General features: G+C 30.6%; 11 protein-coding genes across 11 annotated transcripts; 4 read left to right on the top strand and 7 right to left on the bottom strand.

Moving 5' to 3' along the window:
• Positions 1-59: 59 nt before the first annotated feature.
• Positions 60-1697, bottom strand: TVAGG3_0291100 (uncharacterized protein; the record flags this gene model as incomplete). The annotated part of the gene is made up of 1 exon (XM_001583910.1): positions 258-1490. The coding sequence occupies one exon, from the start codon at positions 1488-1490 to the stop codon at positions 258-260; it is 1233 nt and encodes a 410-aa protein (XP_001583960.1).
• A 1658-nt stretch (positions 1698-3355) lies between these two features.
• TVAGG3_0291110 (uncharacterized protein) lies at positions 3356-4580 on the top strand (the record flags this gene model as incomplete). Its single annotated transcript, XM_001583909.2, has 1 exon — positions 3421-4161. The coding sequence occupies one exon, from the start codon at positions 3421-3423 to the stop codon at positions 4159-4161; it is 741 nt and encodes a 246-aa protein (XP_001583959.1).
• Positions 4581-4690: 110 nt separating this feature from the next.
• Positions 4691-5248, bottom strand: TVAGG3_0291120 (uncharacterized protein; the record flags this gene model as incomplete). The annotated part of the gene is made up of 1 exon (XM_001583908.1): positions 4863-5219. One exon carries the CDS (start codon positions 5217-5219, stop codon positions 4863-4865), a length of 357 nt encoding a protein of 118 aa, XP_001583958.1.
• A 76-nt stretch (positions 5249-5324) lies between these two features.
• On the top strand, positions 5325-6221 carry TVAGG3_0291130 (phospholipase-related family; the record flags this gene model as incomplete). Its single annotated transcript, XM_001583907.1, has 1 exon — positions 5325-6221. The coding sequence occupies one exon, from the start codon at positions 5325-5327 to the stop codon at positions 6219-6221; it is 897 nt and encodes a 298-aa protein (XP_001583957.1).
• Positions 6222-6748: 527 nt separating this feature from the next.
• On the bottom strand, positions 6749-7858 carry TVAGG3_0291140 (uncharacterized protein; the record flags this gene model as incomplete). Its single annotated transcript, XM_001583906.1, has 1 exon — positions 6749-7858. One exon carries the CDS (start codon positions 7856-7858, stop codon positions 6749-6751), a length of 1110 nt encoding a protein of 369 aa, XP_001583956.1.
• Positions 7859-8368: 510 nt separating this feature from the next.
• On the bottom strand, positions 8369-9169 carry TVAGG3_0291150 (putative TM nitroreductase family; the record flags this gene model as incomplete). Its single annotated transcript, XM_001583905.1, has 1 exon — positions 8369-9169. One exon carries the CDS (start codon positions 9167-9169, stop codon positions 8369-8371), a length of 801 nt encoding a protein of 266 aa, XP_001583955.1.
• Positions 9170-10050: 881 nt separating this feature from the next.
• On the bottom strand, positions 10051-10596 carry TVAGG3_0291160 (uncharacterized protein; the record flags this gene model as incomplete). The annotated part of the gene is made up of 1 exon (XM_001583904.1): positions 10218-10595. The coding sequence occupies one exon, from the start codon at positions 10593-10595 to the stop codon at positions 10218-10220; it is 378 nt and encodes a 125-aa protein (XP_001583954.1).
• A 612-nt stretch (positions 10597-11208) lies between these two features.
• TVAGG3_0291170 (Rab-GTPase-TBC domain family) lies at positions 11209-12913 on the top strand (the record flags this gene model as incomplete). The annotated part of the gene is made up of 1 exon (XM_001583903.2): positions 11449-12705. The coding sequence occupies one exon, from the start codon at positions 11449-11451 to the stop codon at positions 12703-12705; it is 1257 nt and encodes a 418-aa protein (XP_001583953.2).
• Positions 12914-13010: 97 nt separating this feature from the next.
• On the top strand, positions 13011-14079 carry TVAGG3_0291180 (cell cycle; the record flags this gene model as incomplete). Its single annotated transcript, XM_001583902.2, has 1 exon — positions 13405-14007. One exon carries the CDS (start codon positions 13405-13407, stop codon positions 14005-14007), a length of 603 nt encoding a protein of 200 aa, XP_001583952.1.
• A 469-nt stretch (positions 14080-14548) lies between these two features.
• On the bottom strand, positions 14549-16862 carry TVAGG3_0291190 (uncharacterized protein; the record flags this gene model as incomplete). The annotated part of the gene is made up of 1 exon (XM_001583901.1): positions 14549-16696. One exon carries the CDS (start codon positions 16694-16696, stop codon positions 14549-14551), a length of 2148 nt encoding a protein of 715 aa, XP_001583951.1.
• Positions 16863-16921: 59 nt separating this feature from the next.
• Positions 16922-18657, bottom strand: TVAGG3_0291200 (armadillo (ARM) repeat-containing protein family; the record flags this gene model as incomplete). The annotated part of the gene is made up of 1 exon (XM_001583900.1): positions 17123-18502. One exon carries the CDS (start codon positions 18500-18502, stop codon positions 17123-17125), a length of 1380 nt encoding a protein of 459 aa, XP_001583950.1.
• Between the last annotated feature and the right edge of the window lie 56 nt (positions 18658-18713).

An 18713-nucleotide genomic window follows, 5' to 3' on the forward strand; every position in this document is an offset into this window, starting at 1 on the left:
TTTGTTTCAAATAAAAAGCGAGAAGTAAAAATAATAAGGAATGAATAGAACAAGATAATTTAGGCTATTAAAATAAAAACTATGAAACAAAACAAAATAATTGAAGTTATTATTCATAGAAATGATTAAAACAACTAAAAAGCATCTCTAATGTTGTTTCCAAATCAGAAAAAACACTTGACCAATTAAAATCCAAAAAATAATATCAATGAAGTAAAAAATGGTCCAAAAACAACAAAAATAGTGAAATATGTCTTTCATTGATATAATATTGAAGGTGGATCAGAAGCAACGAAAATTGGACTTCCGACTAATGGAGAATATGGTTGTTGTTGGACAGTAAGGCCAGAAATTGCAGGAGAGCCAATAATTGGTGATGAGGACTCTCCCATTGCAACTGGGGAAGGTAACGGGCCGCCATATGAGTTCATTGATGTCAAATGTTTGATTGACAGGACACTACGGCAAAGATAAGCCCAGGCTGGACTGGAAAGGTTCGGGGAAGCACTTCCAAGAGCTTTGAGACATAGTCCAAGATCGAATACAACTGCGGAACGAGAATAAGACTGGTAGAGTGAAATAATCTTGTCAGAGAGATCGTATGTTTCGGCCATTTTACATTGTTCTGCTTTTGGCAAAGCTCTGAAGTTAGATACAACAGCATTATTCAAAAAGCTGTTTTCTGGTAATTCGAATGCTTTAAGAAGTATGTCAATTGATATGTCGTTGAAGATTTTGATGGCAAAGTGACATGTAACATCGTGATTTTCTTTATATTTTGCAAAAACTTCCATTAGTTGGTTTGTCATCGAGAAAGTCTTGAGAATGTAGCATATTTCATAGCACTGTATCTTAAATATCGATTTCTCTTTAGCTGCTGCAAGAGATAACAGATTTTCAGCAACTCGTGGAGCATCATCGAGAGAAACGAGGGATTTCTTCTCGTGAAGGGCAGATCTGAACCAATATATAGCATAATCCTCCTTTGGAAAGAACTGCAAGAAGGTTTCAATATATTCAGGTGGAATCGTCTCGAATGACAGCAAAATTTTCGTTACAACGAATCCTATGCATGAATCAGAAATAAATGGAAGAAGATAAGGTAGTGGATTGTTAATTTTTTGAATGAAGGAAAATTCTGTAAGTTCTAAAAACGAACAGAATAAGTGATTGAAAGCAACAACCTGTTTTCTTGTTTTTTGACCAATCTCACTGATAAAAGCGTTAATGAAGGAAATAAATTCTGCTGAAAAAGCAATATATTCTCTGATTTGAACAGGTCCTTGGAGAATATAGTGTAAACATCCTTTGTAGAGCGATAAATATTTTCCTAATTGTTCAGGATCGGCAAAAGCTAATTGAATTGTGTTAATAAGATTATTTCCGCTTTGAATCATGTTGATAAGAGGCGCAGAACATCTCTTCATCACTGTTATTACAAGGTCTTTCTCGAAAATCGATTTGATATCAGAAGTAAATTCGAAATTCATTTTGAATTTATGATTGATCCCCAATTAATTTCATTTGTTGTTAAGGGTTTCGTTTTGCTAAAATTGTCACTTTTATAGCATATTTGTTTTTGGATGTTTTGCGAAACCAAAAAAAAAAAAACTATGATATACAATGTGTGTGTAAAGAAAATACTTTATTTACTAGTTAAAAAATCATTTGGTATTGATCAAGTTATTTTTTCTGGATAAGATATTATATGGATAATTGGATAGAAAATACAATTATATAATCTTGTACCTGGTTTAATTAAGCTAATTGTCATCAGAAACTTGTAATTTTTATGAATTTCAGATTTTCTTTTCATTACTGCTTTTCTTAATAGGTCAAGTTCTTATTTACGTTATAAAGTATGATATTTACAAATATCAAGTTATCGTGTTTTTTGAGAAATTATGAGAAACAAACAAAAATGAAAAAGATAGGAATAGCAATGAATAGTGATGTGGGTATAGAAAATGTAAGAGATATGAATGCAAAGCAATCAGTATTTAGGATATTGACCATAGATTTCGAAAAAAAAATGCTGCATATTGAGCGAAAACTATGATTATATTATAAGGCTGTCATTTAAAGCATAATGAAACTATTCCCTTTTCATTTTAATCAAATAAGATAGTAAAGATTTTTGAATTAGCTAGAAACTGATGAGATGTTTTCACAAATCAGATTTTTAATCTCTATAATGCATAATTCACTCAATATCTCAATTTTGATATTGCGAGATATTTTTGCTATCGGTTTCGCAATTTTGACACAATAGCAAGAGGGTTCTATAAGCATTATTATCAACGTAGAATCTGAATATCATATCAGAAAATGTCGCAAATCTGACATTGACCCGACCAAATAGCAAAAATAATTGAATACTTTTCGCAAAAACTTTAAAAATCGATAAAAATATGAAATATAGATATTAAAGAGACTTTTTATATAATATTCATAAAGATTTTCCAAAAATATGATACCGCAAAATTAAAAAAGTGACGTCTTGAGTGGAGTCAAAGGTCGAAATTGCTAGCTAAATGTTTTTTTAGCGAAATTGCGTATTGTACGTTTTTTTCGCAAAACGAAACCCTTATTGTTGTCAAATGGATATAGCTGATGAAAATGTATCAATCTCTATTTTCTCAAGGTTCATGATTTTTTTTGCCTGACCAAACATAAAATCATTCAATTATTTTTCGTTTTCATTAAAAATATAACAGTATTTTGAAAATGTGATATAAAGTCTTCACTTTTCAAAAATGTGACATTCTTGATTTGGTAAATGATCTCTCACAAGATAAAGCTTTAATACATCTTTATTGAAAGAGTGTACATTGATAGTTTTCATGATGATATACATATACATATTCAATGAATACATGTTATATAACACAATTCCTTTCGTTGATTTCAGTTTATTTAATTTTGCTGCAATAACATTGGAATATCATCTCTAAGTTAGCAATGCAATTATTTTCATATGATTTTCCAAATTTAAACAATTGAATCAAATTTCTCAAAATCCTTTATCATTCTCTCATTCTGACCATAAAATAATTAATAGAAACAATAATAATTGAACTTCAAAAATGAAATTGGAAAAAAAATTGATAATTTTACCCCACTTTTTATAAAATTTTGATTTAAAACAAACATCCATTTAGGTACCATCACTTTATCAATTTTGGAGCTAAATTCTAGAAATTTTGGTACGACATCATTGTTTTAAATATTCTGAAGGTGTAAATCTTTAGATAAATTTGTGACTATTCAATTTTTTCTGTTATGACTGAAAATAAAATATATTTATGATCGAATATAATATTAAGCAAGAAATTGAAATTTTTTTGTATTTGCTGTTAAAGTTCAGAATTTTATTTTTCCTGAAAATTTTAATGTCAGATTTTCGTAAGCAACCTTGATATGATGTGCTTCAACAACAACAATAACTACAACTCGTTAACACATAACAATAAATCACAGCGGGCAAGCTACATCACACCAGAAAATCTCAAAACTGAGCTTAAGCAGTTTTCAATCTATCTTAGGCGCGATTTTCTCTGTGTACTAGTTAAACTCGCCTCACGTCAATTCGGTATACATCTAAATCGGACTGATTGGCGTACAAGAACCGGTATGCTAAGTTTCATACAGCGAAATTGGGAGCAAATCTCTATTGCGCTTAGAGATCCTTCCAATTTCATCGGATGGTATGCAATCAACTTCGAGTTCAACGAGAGAATTCTCAGCGACAAGAAGTTCACTTTGTATTTATCATCCATTTGGGACAAATACTGCGATTTTTTCAACAACCACGAAACAAATTGCTTTATGCGTTCCAATTCAAATGAGATCGTTAATGCAATCTCAAAAAACGAAAATGTTGACGGCTACTCATTTGTCAATACTAAGATTGGCCAGACACTTGCTGAAATAATCAAAAAGTTCAAAAATGTCAATGAATTTCATGGACCTTCGATTATTCCACCGCCAATTCCTAGTCAAATCCATTCTGTCCCAGAACAACTTCCAAATGTACCATCCATTCAAGATACATTCATCAATGATTCATCTGAATTGGATATGGCAGAAAGAATGTTCCGGGATAACGAAGATTACAGCGTTTTCGAAACATTTCAATACGCTGAAGAAATTATCTTCTAATAATGACTTGAATTCGGATTAAACAACTTCAAATGAGACCTCAAATATATCTGCGATTATAACTATCAAAAATTTGAGATTTGAAAAAGATATTTTGAGATTTTTTTGAGAAATTGAGCTCAAATACTATCGACACATATTGATTTCTGTTAGTAATGAGCTTTTGTTACAATTATCTTCGCTTTCTTCGGTTGTTTTCCTTAAATTCTTTTGAAAAAAATATTGATTTAAAATCTATTGATATTGTCATGAAACATGTCAATTACATGTTTCATCATCTGGAAAAATGCTTATCTCCTAACAATAATTGCTTTGTTTGATTTTACAATATCTATTTTACTTAAATTAGAAAATTTAACCATAGATTCCATCCACATGCAAACCTTAAGTTATATAATGAATGGATAACAGTGTTATTTGCTCAAAATCTTATTCAATAATTTCAAATATTAATCTCATAATTATGATGTATTGATATGAATAATTCTTTTAACCAATCACATATAGCTTAGATATGCTAATATCGTAATAGAATTGCTCAATGATTTTCATAATTTCATAATATTTAAGTACTTTCAAGTATAGTTGTTAAATATAAGGTAGCGTCTTGAAATATTATCGTAATTCTAGTAAATTCATACACTTAATGATAGAAATAAACAAGTAAGAAAGATGAATATAATTTTATTAACATTAAATGCTTACTTTTGTTTTGGAGCATTAAGAATTTGATTCAACTTATTAAGTCGTGCTTGAACCATAGCAATTCTCTTCTTGCATGCCTGTGTTCTATTGATTGAATTTTGAATGTGTTTAATTCCTTGAGGATAATTTGGAAGGGCTGATAATTCTTTAATTTGATTTATACTTTCTTGAAGATAATCTATCTTAACGGTCAATTTAGCCTGACTTTCAAGAGCATCTTTCCAAATTCCTTGAGCAGCGTTAAGAAGTAAAACCATATTCTCTTTGAGAAGTTCGCCATTTGGATCTTTTGGTAATTCAGCAGGCTTTTCTTCTACTTGTGGCTCTTCTGTTTCTACTTTTTCTTCAGTCATTTATACTGAAATAAAAAAAATTATTTGACATTTTACAAAAGATTTTATTTACATGTCAAATGCAATTTTGGATAAATCCCCTAAATAATTTTTTTTTATAAAAAAATGGAAAATAATGAACCTAATTTCTCATTTGATTACGATGGAGAAGATTTCACAGTACAAGTGGGAAATGAATCTCTAAGAGGCTGCTATTGGATTCCTCAAAATCGCGTTGTAGAATTTTTGGTAATTTATGTTCACGATATTGGATCATTTGGCAGCCAAAACCATGATGTATATGATGCAATAAACCAGCGTGGTGGTGCAGTATTTGTTTGCGATCACTTGGGCCATGGAAGATCCCCAGGACCAAGATTAGCACTAACAATACATGATATAACGAAAGAAATCTCAGCAATGATAACTTACGCTATTAGTACATATAAGAACGTCCCAGTTTATTTATATGGTCCAGCTGCTGGAGCTCTTGCGATTTTAGCTTTCATACTTGAGAAATCACAAAATCATGAACATGTTAGTGGAGTTGTTTTAGAAGCTCCATGGGTTGGAGCTTGGGAACAACGCGAAATAGGAGTTTTCGAAACAACATTTTTGTTATTAATGAATAAGATTATGCCAAACTACATTTTCGACTTGAAATTCACAAGATATACAAATGAAACATTTAAGAGATTTATAGACATGTCCGAAAAATGCCCTTTATACTTCCCTTACATGACTCCAAAATTTTACATATCAGCAATGCAAACAATTACAAATGTTCGTGCCAGATACGAAACTTGGCCTAATAACATACGCCTACACGTTGCTTGCGCTAGAGATGATACAGTTTTCATTTCTACTCAAGTTATCGAGTTTATGAATGGAATTAAACGCGCAGTGAAAGCGGCCGATGGAAAAATATATAATTCTGGTCACCTTATTACTAAAGGACGCGAAAGAGAAAGATTCTTGCAAGATATTATTAATTTCTTCACTCAGAATCAAAAGAAAAAATAAATGTGTTGTGTTTTTGTTTATTTTTAAGAGTTTTAACTTCTTTCTTCATTTGTTTTGGATAAAATTTGAAATTATTTCATTTTATTCTATTTCTTCATAACATTGTAAGGAGACATCGAGCAGTTTTATGTAAGACTACTTAATGATATGCATTAGAATTGCTTACAATATAAATGTTCAAAATTATTTAATATACTGATTAATAACAAAGTTATCTAAATAACGATGTTCATTACCCAATTGAAGTGTATGCGTTAGGGTTTATGTATCGCAATGATATTTCGATATAACGTTATATATGTATAATGCATTTATCATGAAATCATGCATTCTTACAAACTTCAAGCACCATTTCAGTCAGTTTTAGTGCTTAATGGAATATAAAGCATGCAAAAAAATTGAATTTCTTTTGTATTTTGTAAAAATCTAAAATAAACAAATATTTATAACTGTTAATATGAAAAAATACAGATTTGAGTCTTTTCATTTGAAAATTAAATGGTTGAAAGAAGATTTTTCTAAATTTCTTATTTAGACGCTTCTTTCATGAGTCTATCGATCTCAGCAATACGTAAAATGATCTGATGTGACTTATTATACATATCTTTGTTCTTTGGATCAAGTCCTTTTCCGTATCTGTTTTTAATGATTTCATCTGCCATCATTTTGAGGGAATTACGGGAGAAAGCAACTCTTTCTTCAAGTTCCCAATTCTTCTCTTGTAATTTCGCAATTTCATCGATTAATTCCTTTGATTTCATAAATAATGAAGCAGAATCTGCTCTAGAACCAGATTTCGTAGATTGGACAACAATTCCACTTCGTTTATTAATTTCGTTTTGTATTGCGCTGATTTTTTGCTGCATCTTCTTTGTAATAACTGATTTTGCTGCATTTGCGTCTTCAATATTTCTATCATATTCAGCTATCTTAGCTTCCAAGTCACCAATGATTGCTGCCTGCTCTGTCTTCATCGTTTGTATTGTTTCTTCGAGGTTAGTTACTTTTTTCTTCAAAACTTTCAAATCGTCTTGAGTAAGCTGAGTTTGCCTTGGCATAGTAGCTGCAGAAATTGAATCTCGAAGTTTTGTCGTTTCTAGTTCTAATGTTTGTAATTGATCACGAGAAGAATCTAAAGCTGCCATTTCGCTCTTTTGCTTCTCTCTGAGCTCATTGATTTGCGTTTGTAATTGTTCTCCTACTCTTCCTAATGTTTTTGTCTTCTTACTAAGCTCGTTTACTTGAGTATCGAGAAATGCTCTTCGAAATATTTGCCTTTTTACATCTTCCATGAGATCTAATACTTCATTCGCTATTGGCTGTACTTGTTGAGGCATTGATTGAACATCTGGAATCTTCGAAGCTTCTGTAAGATTTTGATGTTGCAAAAATTGAATAATTGAGACTCGCTTTAGCTTTTCTAGAATGACATCTCTTTCTTTCATGACTTGGTTAATTGTAACACGAAGTTGAAGATTATCATTCTTCAATGCTTCACAAATTTGTTGTCCACTCATAGTTGACCTCTTCTTAGCGGCTTCAATTTGATCTTTGAGCTCAATGTTCTCTGTTTTGAGTTGAATTACTTGCTCTTGAAGTGCCTGGAAGTCGGCAATTGTCACTGTTTTGTCGCTCATCTGATTTTTTTTTTCTTTCCTTTTCAATTTGAACTTTGGAGGAAAACATAGCTTCGAACTTTGTTAAGAGTCAGTTGACATTTAACATAATGAACATGTTTAAGTCAGTCGATTCTGGCCGATAAATTAGAATTTTGGGAGAAGTATTTGGTTTTAATAAAAAAAATCTAAATAAATAATCGGACTTTCAGCAGCAACACTAGCTCTTTGGGTCTATTCCAGCCTCTGGTCAATGACAACACAAAATAATTATCCACCTATGCAAATTATGAACATTATTTTTCTCTTTTTTTTTTTCATCTTCTCTCTAACTTTTTATCATCCTGCTTGTCTTTATGTCTTATCTCTATTTGTATGTTACTTCTTGAGAATGTGATTTTAAATTTTTGATTCTTCAATAAACATATGAGGAATTCACTATTGACTATAGAAGAAGAGGCTTTTCTAAATATCCTTCATTAACAAATTAATATCAAAATATTTGAATAAAAAAATTAATGAATAAACTTTTTACTGGATAAGAGAAGGATCAACATTGACAATGCAGTAATACTTTCCGCCAGTTGGGTATTCTTCTTCATTTGGAGAAACAGTAAAAGTGCATTTTCCATCAAAGGAGAAATAGAAGCCAGAGAGCATAATTCCAACATTAAGAAAAGCTCTGGGGTAAGTTCCAGAGTTATTGTAAACTTTGAATATTCCGTTTTCAAAATCTACTGCTAAACGCCACGATTGGCTGTTCATTCCTGATGGAAGCCAACGAAGACATTCTAACAAGGTCTTTCTGGTTCCAGTTTCATCAGTAATTGGGGACTTCTTCTTTAAATCGTAGAATAATTGACTCATTTCAAATCTTGTTCTTGGCTTGTCGTGATGTCCTTTTCTAGTCACAGGAGCAGCAAGTCCATAAGAAACTACGCAGTAAATTTTATAGCCTGGGAATCTACTTTCTGTAAGTTGACGATTATATGTTCCTGCAACCCAGCATGTGCCAATGTCATGACGGAATAGTTCCATTACGGCTAATGATGCTAAGAATGTGCCATCAATTTGATATTTCTCAAGATCTGGAGTATTATCGGCGCTTTCTGGAATAAGTTGAACAATCCATCCAGCTTCATTTAACATAGCATCATTGGTACCAATGCCTGGTTCGGTTAAAGCTAATTTTACGTTGGTTTTATGGGGAGGTGTGATTTTATTAACATTTTCTATGATTTGCTCAAGCACCTTCTGCTTATCCTCTGGCAATGGACCAGTGAAATCGCATACTGTATGTCTTTTCATAAATGTATCGACAATATTCATCATTGTTGAAAAATGAAATGATTATTTCAATTTTTAAGCTCCTGTCAAAATTTTGGAGAAAAATAATCTAAATTAGAAATCAATTCGTCAAAAGAAAAAAGATTTTAATTGCGATAAATCGGGTTTGTTAGTTATCGTAAATGTACAGATTTATTGAAAGGCTTATTCAATTTTTTTTCTATCGTAAGAGTGACCAAAAATAGCTTATTTTTTATCAAACATACTATCTTCCTTAACGTTTATATAATGTTACTATAAATGCAATAACAAACATGATATTTCTGGAGAGAATTTGTTAAAAGTTGGTAATGATTGCGATTACTAGATGCTTATTAGTGTTCCATTGCTATTTGCCATATTGACCACATACTTGAACTGCTAATTACTTTTCTTCTGAAAATTAGACCAATTGCAATCAATTGTTTAAAAAAACATTAAACAGTATAGTAATGCTCGTAATTGAGGAATGTGGCATATTCGGATTTGAAGTAATCTTGTTTTTTTCTTGAAAATGATATGATTTGTAATTTATGTTAGAACTTGAAGAGATCATGGCAATTGCATATAGAAGAACAATAACCAGTATGACTATAGTAGCTCCCCATTCTCCAATTAGTCATTGCAGTTATATTTGAAATGATATTATTATCTCTGATTTGCATCAATTACTTCATGTAAGTTCACTAGGTTATAGCCTTTTTATTCATATAAATTAATCTTTCAAACACAAATGAAATTCAATTTCATGCATTTTACTATAAATTAATGGGCACAAGCATGAAAAATCAATATAAAATTTTCCAAACACATTGAATGCTCTTTATTTTGAATAGATTTAAAACGTTACATTGTGATTTTAGAAAATTGTTAAAATAAATGAATTCTAAGTAAGACATAAACAGTAATAGGGTTTACAACTAGAATTTATATAAAATAACATTAATATCTTATTGGTCATAACAGGTAGAAAAATAGAACGAAATGTATATGGGAATCTCTAAGATTAGAGATATGTGTATAATTTCTATTAATAATATTTACGAAAAATTCCTTATTCTTCCTTGTCGAAAGTAATATCGCGCTTGAATAAATTATCAAGCTCGTCATCAACTTGTTGGTCAGCAACAACTTCTTCATTTACTTGTTCACTATTAGGATTATAATTTTGAATCGCATCTTCTAATTCTTTGACAGCATTGTTTAATTGAGGGAGGATACTTACGGAAACAACAATAAAAGCATCTTGTCCATCAATTTCAGCATTTGGCTCATTTAGTAATGCTTGTGAAATCGAATCTTGAACTTTTTTCGCATATTGTAATGTGTTTTTTGCTTTGTCTAGAGTTTCATCAGTGAGTTCATATGCATAGATCATGGTTTCGTTAGTAATTTTTCTGACATGCTCAACTAGTTTCTCAATCTTACTCATTCAAAAGTGACAAATTTTTCTCGATTGATTTCTGAAGAATCAATTGGTTTATAACTCTTCGTAATGTAACATCTTAATTATCTCTGAACCTTCTCGAAAAATTTAAGATTCTTATTCAATTTACCACCACATTCGACGTTTTAGAAAAACTCTTTATTGAATGAAACCAGATAATGATATGCTTTCATTTGCCTCCATAAATTAACATTATCTCACATCTGAATAATCCAGCAATTTGAACATGTTCTTTTGTATTAACATTTTACGACAATACCTAAAATAAATATGCAACAAATAATATTACTCATGAAAGCTCTAAAAAAAGATCATACTCTCGATAATTCGATTTCATTTACCGGAAATGGTATAAAACAGAGTCCAAGAAAATAATTATATTTATTATGATCGACCAATCATTTTGATGAAAATAAAATAGCATATACATTTGATGAACATTAATGAGAGATCTGATGGTCTTTTCTTGGTCCTCTGGCTGTAAAAGCTAAAAATAAGATGTTTCACATTCAAGATACTCTGATATTGAGGTATTGCATGATTATTCATGTTTTATCTATCGAATATAAAATTTCTGCCAAATTTTATGGAAATCAAGGAATTATCAGCAGAATACGAGAACTGTTCATTATTTATGTTTGGTCGTGAGAAGGTCTCTGGTGTGCTCAAAATAGTTCAAACAGGTTTTGCCTTTTGCATGTATCTCAGAGAATCCGAAGTAAATAGTGATCCTCCTCATGTGAATAATCGATTTTTTGTTAACATTCTGACACAACCATACGTAATTATCAACGGACATCACTATTTCGACCTTTCTTTCTATAATTCTTTCACGATTATGAACGAACCCCCAAGATTCTGCTTCCATGACATTACACAAGACCCAGGTATCACAATAAACTTCTCAAGTAAGGACCAGTTTATACATTTTCATGAAGAATTCATTAAAAATCTTTCAGTAATAGAGCAAGATCTTCCTGGCTACTATAAAATCATTAGAAAGATGAAACCGATCGTCAAACAGATAGAATCATGCAAGCAACAACTCAACCCTCGTCAAAATGAAATGTCTCCAATCGATTTTCAACAAATCGAAAATTACAACAGCGAAGCCCTCGAAAAACTTACAGAAGATTGCGGAGGACAGCAATGCAATCTCACATTTGAGGAAGCGCTTCAAAGTAATGAAAATCTTTCTCAATTCGTTTTACATAATAAGATTCCTGCTTCTCACAGAGCCAAAATATGGTGCAAACTTGCATACATAGGCAATTTACCACAACTTAATCCAGTTATTTCTGGCTATTACGAGACAATTAAAAAACAATGGACAAATTTGAAGCAATCACAGCTTAACCGTTGCAAACAATTCAACTCCAACAAAAATTCAGTACAAAAGGACATCAATTTCAAGAAACAATTGTTTTTTACCGTAATTCCAGATCGTCAAATTTTGAAATTAGCCTTTAACGTACTGATGTCTCTTTGCCAGACATTCTATGAGCTTCATTCATACAGATTGGATTTAATTTACATGATTAGAGTCTTCCTCGCCATGTTTACGAGAAAAATGATTAAAAATTCTGACGGAACATATTCATTCATCGTTGGCGAGAACATGATCATGAGCCAGGAAGCCTTAGAAGCAGCAATCTACTGGTCAGTCATCGTTCTTCTCGAAAAAGCCGAAGCAAGAATGTTTTTGACGGGCGGCCAAGAATACATTCAAAATACAGCAGTTGTTTTCAATCAGGTAGTCAGCAGATTTTCACCTTTGACCCTGGATCTCGTTCGTTCTAAAGGTCCTCCGAAATATGACACATTGTATTCAATTTTCTGCACTTCTTTCTGCAAATACCTTCCTTTCTGCGACTGCGCTGATATTTTGATCATTGGAATCGCTTCTGGAAATATTATTTCATTTTTATCTTATTTAACAGGAATTTCCTTCCTTTATTGCGTACCAACAATCCTTCATCTTCCAAAAGCTGTAGACGTTGGAGAAGCTGTAATTGAAGCTTTCCAATCTGATGAAAACGATTTATACTCGCTTTCAAAGATTGCTTTACAGGCAATCAGAGAAAATGTCCTCTAAGTAGTTCTTGACTTGTTTCATCATTCATTTTCTTATCTTTTTTTCTTTGTAATTTTATATATTTTTTAATTTAAATGAATCGTCTATACAAATTCATCTCATCCGTCTACTGCATCTATTTTTCATCAAATTTCTCTTAAACAATAAAAAATCAAATCAATATTAAATTTCATATCTCTTCTATTGGCCTAGTAAATGCACATTTCTGAACTTCATATCCAATAATTCATAATTGCATAGTCCAAATTAGACAAATTTAAAACATTATCCTAAATGAAGGTGTTTCTTTTCTCAACTGCCATTATGGATCCTATTTTTGGAACCATTCATCCACATGGTATAAATAAAATGGCTTTTCAATTGCATTCGATTGTTTTGGTTCTGTTTGTAATCCAAATCAATACATAGAAATCTCCGAAATTCATATATGCAAGAACTGATATATTCTGAATTATAAATAAATAGCGTAAATTTACATTTGCGCATTCAATTGATAAAATTACATTAATTTTCAATATGTACGTTTAAAGATTTAAAATCTTGCTAAGAAATATGTTCCCAGACACGCATTATTCAAGTAATAAGTCAGTCACATTAAACAGCTTATCAGCATCAATCCTAAATATTATTCGAACAAAACAATCAACTACTTTTTCCGAAGTTGCCGATCTTGTGATCCAAAATTGTAAAGGATCCGAAATGGGTAACGAAAAAACAACTAGAAGAAGAGTATACGATGTTTTGAATGTATTTTTAGCAGCAGGATTGATTACAAAAGAATCAAAAAATATTTATTACGCAAAACAAGGTTTCATACAAAAAGTTCCCCAAATACCTCAAGAAGATCAAGAACTATGTAACAGATGCGAACAACTAAAGGAAAGTGTTATTAGAAAACTCAAAGCATATCTCTTATATCGATCCTTAGTCGAAAGAAACCAGACAAAGATCAGACCATCAGGATCTGTTCAGCTCCCTGCAATCTTCGTAGAATTTCCTACAGATAAAGGAGTTTCTGAACTCTCGCTTGATCAAAAAACTCTCGAAATTAACGCAGAGCAACATCCTACATTTTATTCTCCAGTTGATATTCTGAGCAATATCAACTTAAATATTGAAATGCAGCGAGACTTAGTTAAAAGAACGCCCATCATTTCAAAGTTAGAACCTTATGTTTTCCCAGAGCCTGTCCAGCCACAATTCCAAATTGATAAAACTCTTAAGTACAAAATTTATAATGCTGGTGCTTCACAAAGGACCGATCTGAATCCTATACTAGCCCAAAAGAATTTTGTTCAGTAATTATCTTTCATTCTATATAAGTTTTATGTGTTATGTTGTTAGTTTTTATTTCATTAAAAATGCAATGTTTTTATATAATCATTAATAAGTTATTTTTCTATATACACAACATCATGATAAGATACAAAATAGAGTAGAAGAACTTTATTCACTTGTTCTGAGCTAATATCTTATCAATCATTCATATAACTTTTAAATGGACATAACAATGATTGATGAAAAGCCAGACTTATATCATAGAGGTATTGATTCCATTATAATGATTAAAGTGAATTTATGCCAACTTAACATACAATACTTCTTTTATTGAGACTAACCAGTTATAGTTTAGTTAATCTCATGGTAAAATAAATCAAATACATCATTTACATAATATATCTAAATTTTGAGTCTCCAATATCAATTAATAGAAAGAGCATTTAAACGAAGCTATGACATTTGTTGATAACAAAGCAAATAATCAATAATATATTGATATCGAAGCAATGAAAATAAAATAACAAAATGGTTTAAAAATACAAAACAAAAAAATATAAATAAATTATGCGTTGAGTTTGAAAACTTGGAAAGGATTAGATCTAGCAAGGAATTCTTGCCTTTGTTTAGAGTTTTCTTGAGCAATGTATTCCATGATAGCTTTAGAACCTCTTATATTGTTCATTCCAGGTCTGTAGATCCTTGGTGACGCATTTGGCTGAACAATTCTTCTCAGCGATTTCTGTTGCTTCAAATCAATTTGTTTGTTTCTCCTGTTGTGATGTTCTGTCTGTGGCGACTCGTTTTCAATCGTTTCGCTCTTATTTACTTGGAAACGAGGTGACCTATAAGCATCTAATGGATCTAATGGTTCATTTACCTTCTTTTGAAGATTTAATTTTTGATAATTTGAGTTTACATCGTATTGATCATGAGATAATGGAGAATCCATAATAGAACTATGCGAATTCTCTGTTTGTGATGGAGTTTTATTATTAATTTCTGGGAATGAAACAGATTTTCTTTCTTCAGCAATTTTTGACTCAATTTCCTTCTTTAGTGTCTGAGTTATGGATAATTTGAGCTGATCTGTCAATGAATTCTTGAGATTTTGAACATAATTTGGAGATAAAATCTCTGGATTGTTCTTTTCAAGTTTTTCATATTTTTCTGACTTTTCAATGCTTGAATTAATGATTTTTGAAGTCAAATCAGTTTGAATTGATTGATCAGAGTAATCTGCACGATCTACAATGACTTCTGTTGGCTTAAGTTCGACATTTTGGACAATTGTTGTAACTTGTTGGTTATTTTGTGAATTTTGTTGATCAACTCCTTGGGATAAAAGAGATTTTGCAGAGACAGATGCGTAATTCAGAGATTTATGACTGTTTGTGGCAGAATTTTTAGAATTAGAGTTATTACTGTTGTTTGATGTCGAAGATTTATTCGAATTCATTGATTTCTTAGAAGTATTGGCAGATTTATTCGTTTGAATTTGCTTTGCTGAAGAAGAAGCAGTTTTCTGATTATTATTCGATGTAACTAATTGTTTTGACGATGTTGATGCAGAGTTCTTGTTACTTGATGAAGAAACAACTTGTTTTTGGTTCTTTTTAGTTAAAATTTTTGAATTATTATTTTGAATTTTCTGATTTACTTTGTTTGAGATATTACTAGTTACTGTATTTTGGTTATCTTCTGTGATATCTATTACTTGTTCATTTTCTTGTTCTTCTGGATTTTCATTTTCATTTTCTCGTAATTCTTCATCGTTTGCCATCTCTTCTTCATTCTCATTGATATTTTCACCTTCTGCTTCTTCTTCAAGGTTTTCGATGTCTTCATTTTCGTAATTTTCATTATTTTGGGAAATTTCTTCTTGTTCGTTATTAAAAATAGTATCTGATGTTAGTTCAAGAGGAATTACTGGCTTTGGTATTTCAAACGAATCACCTTTTTTCAATTCGCGACTCTTAGAAAGATATTTCAGTCTTTCAACAGATTTATAGTATTCATTTGCCTTTTCTGTTTGATCTTCTAATTTTAATTCTAATTGTTGACAATTTATCGTTAGATCATTAAACTCATTTTGAAGTTTAATATGAGTGTTGTTTAAAGCTTCGTAATCCATTCTTGTTTGTAAGACTAGCTTCTGTGCAGATGAAATAATCTGTAAGTAGTATTGCTCTCTCGTTTTAAGATGAACTAACTGCTCTTCTATTGGCAATTTTACCATTTCTTCGTTATTGAAGATTTTTGTTTCAATTTTGAGTGTAGGAATCGTTATACTAGAATATGAGTCGGTAGAAATATTCTGATTGTCCTTTAAAAGTTCAAACATATTCATGAATTTCACTGACATATTGTCAAAATTCTGGCGAGCATTGTTTAAATTGTTGCTCCACTGATCCATTGATGAAAATAAGGATCGAAGACCAGAATTTACGGTATCATTTAAAGCTTTATCGGCGTCTGCTTTTCTTGTCTTTAATTCATCATCGAAATCTTTACATTTCTCCTTTTGTATCTTAGCCCATCGTAGTAAAGCGTTCAGTTGCATTTGATTTTGTTGTGATAACATGTTATCAAGCTGTTCTCTTATTCCATCTTTGTTTATTTTCTCTCTTTCTTCAGGCATGACCTCAAGCTTGGTTAAATCATCGATAATTCTCTTGGTTGCACCAGCAATATTGCTCTTTATTTCATCCATTCAAATAAATTTTTGAACGAAATTTCAGGACGTTAGAGCATTCAAATTTTGAATGAGGAGATTATAAAATAACAACGAAATTGAACGACTTAGAAATCTATTAGAATAATAACTTTGAATTGATTTCAGTTGATGATTCCTTGTTGTAGTACGATAGAGTTTTGATACCTTGTTTTTTGGATCAGATAACACTCAATTGATGATTTTCCAACAGAACACATAATACTTTCAAGATACAAATTTGATTCATCCATTCTTCCGATAATTTAACTTACATTTCATTTGAATTCTGATTCAATTCATTAAATATAGAAAATACATGGACATTTATGATGGCATTGTAAAGACTGTCAATTCTAAATGGGAAATGAAGAGATTTACAAAAATATTTAATAAAAACAATTTATTCATAACATTACAATAAAGTTATTCAAATCCAAGAGCTTCTCTTAACTGATCTAAGTCATCTCTATCATTTTCAAGGCATTCTTGGAAAAGATTCTGAAAATATTCGATCATTTCCGGTTTCCTTTGAATTGCTATCGAAGCAATCTGTATTGATTCTTTAGTTATCTCAGGAATTCCCATGTCAATCAATTCAGGAAGGAATTCAATGAAAATATTTTTATTTTCAGAATCTCCAAGAATTATTTGAGAAACAAAGGTATCATTAACACTCCAGTTCTTTGCAAGCTCACAGACAATAAGTAAATATGACTTTTTCAAATCAAAATTAATGATAATGTCAAAAAGCGGCAAAACATACAAAATAAGTCTCTGCACTTGGTCATTGTTAATAAATTCTGGTTTTTGTCTTATCAAATGAAGAAAAATAAATAAAACAAGTCTCTGAACTTGTTCATTCATGAAAATGAAAAGTTCAACAAGTTCATCAAGCAAAACAAGATCAGGAAGAATATCACATGATAATTCTACGTCAATACGCATCATTTCAACAAATAATGACAAAATAATTTGAATAATTAAAATATTTTTTGGAGTTTCATCATTAAAGAAGTATTTGTTACATATTTCATGAAGAATATTAATGATCTGTTCGTTGACCATGATTTCAGGGTTTTTCTTCACTCTGCAAAATAAAATTTGAATAATTGTGTAACAAACATCATAAAAAAGGTAATCGTCAGATTCAATGCTTACAGACTTGAAAGTATCATATATACTAACAATATTTGTTATTATTTCACCAATTTCTATTGAAATTTCCCAATTTTTTTGGAAAAGAATTTCTATAAGTTCTAAATAATGCATTAAGAAAGATATCTCAATATCATCATCAAAATTAATCGGTATCAAGTTGAAATTGAATGTTTCTTGTGGATTTTCTGAATCATAATTTTTTATACCAGAAATCATTGATTTAAGAAGAGGTTTCATATATTCTTGGTCTATATTTTGAGTTTCAAGTAGATGTTTTGGAAATTCGTATAAAAAATTATTGGTATATTTTGAAATTAATGAATGGTATCGTGAATCAAACTCAATCAATATTTGTAGCCAGATTATAGCTATTTCTGGCTCTGTATTTGTAATTATTTGCATAATTTCTGGTATAATTGATTCAAAATCGAATTTATTTTCTTTTGTTGAAAAATGATATTTACAAAATGCCTTTAATTCATATAATTCATCGATGATTTCTTCTGGATTTGAATTTTCTTGCAAAATATTCTTGGCTTCTTCAAATTTTTGATTGAATTTCTGATATATATCTAAATCCTGCATTTTCATTGTCACATCCACCTTATCTACTGGTGTTCCATTTAGTTTGTAGTCTTCTTCCATTTCAATATCAAATTAGATCGGAAACACTAAAGAATTATGGATTTTCTAGCAAGCACATGATAATATTTCACCTAATCTAATACAACCATTACATAGTATTGGAAATATATTGCTCTTAGGAAAATATAATTTTTTAAATCTAGATAAAAATCATTTTTAGTTCAACAAAATGCTCAAACATATTATCACATACATTTTTACCTTATCAAAA

This window comes from Trichomonas vaginalis, chromosome V (genome assembly GCF_026262505.1).
Source record: "Trichomonas vaginalis G3 chromosome V, whole genome shotgun sequence".
NCBI lineage: Eukaryota > Parabasalia > Trichomonadida > Trichomonadidae > Trichomonas > Trichomonas vaginalis.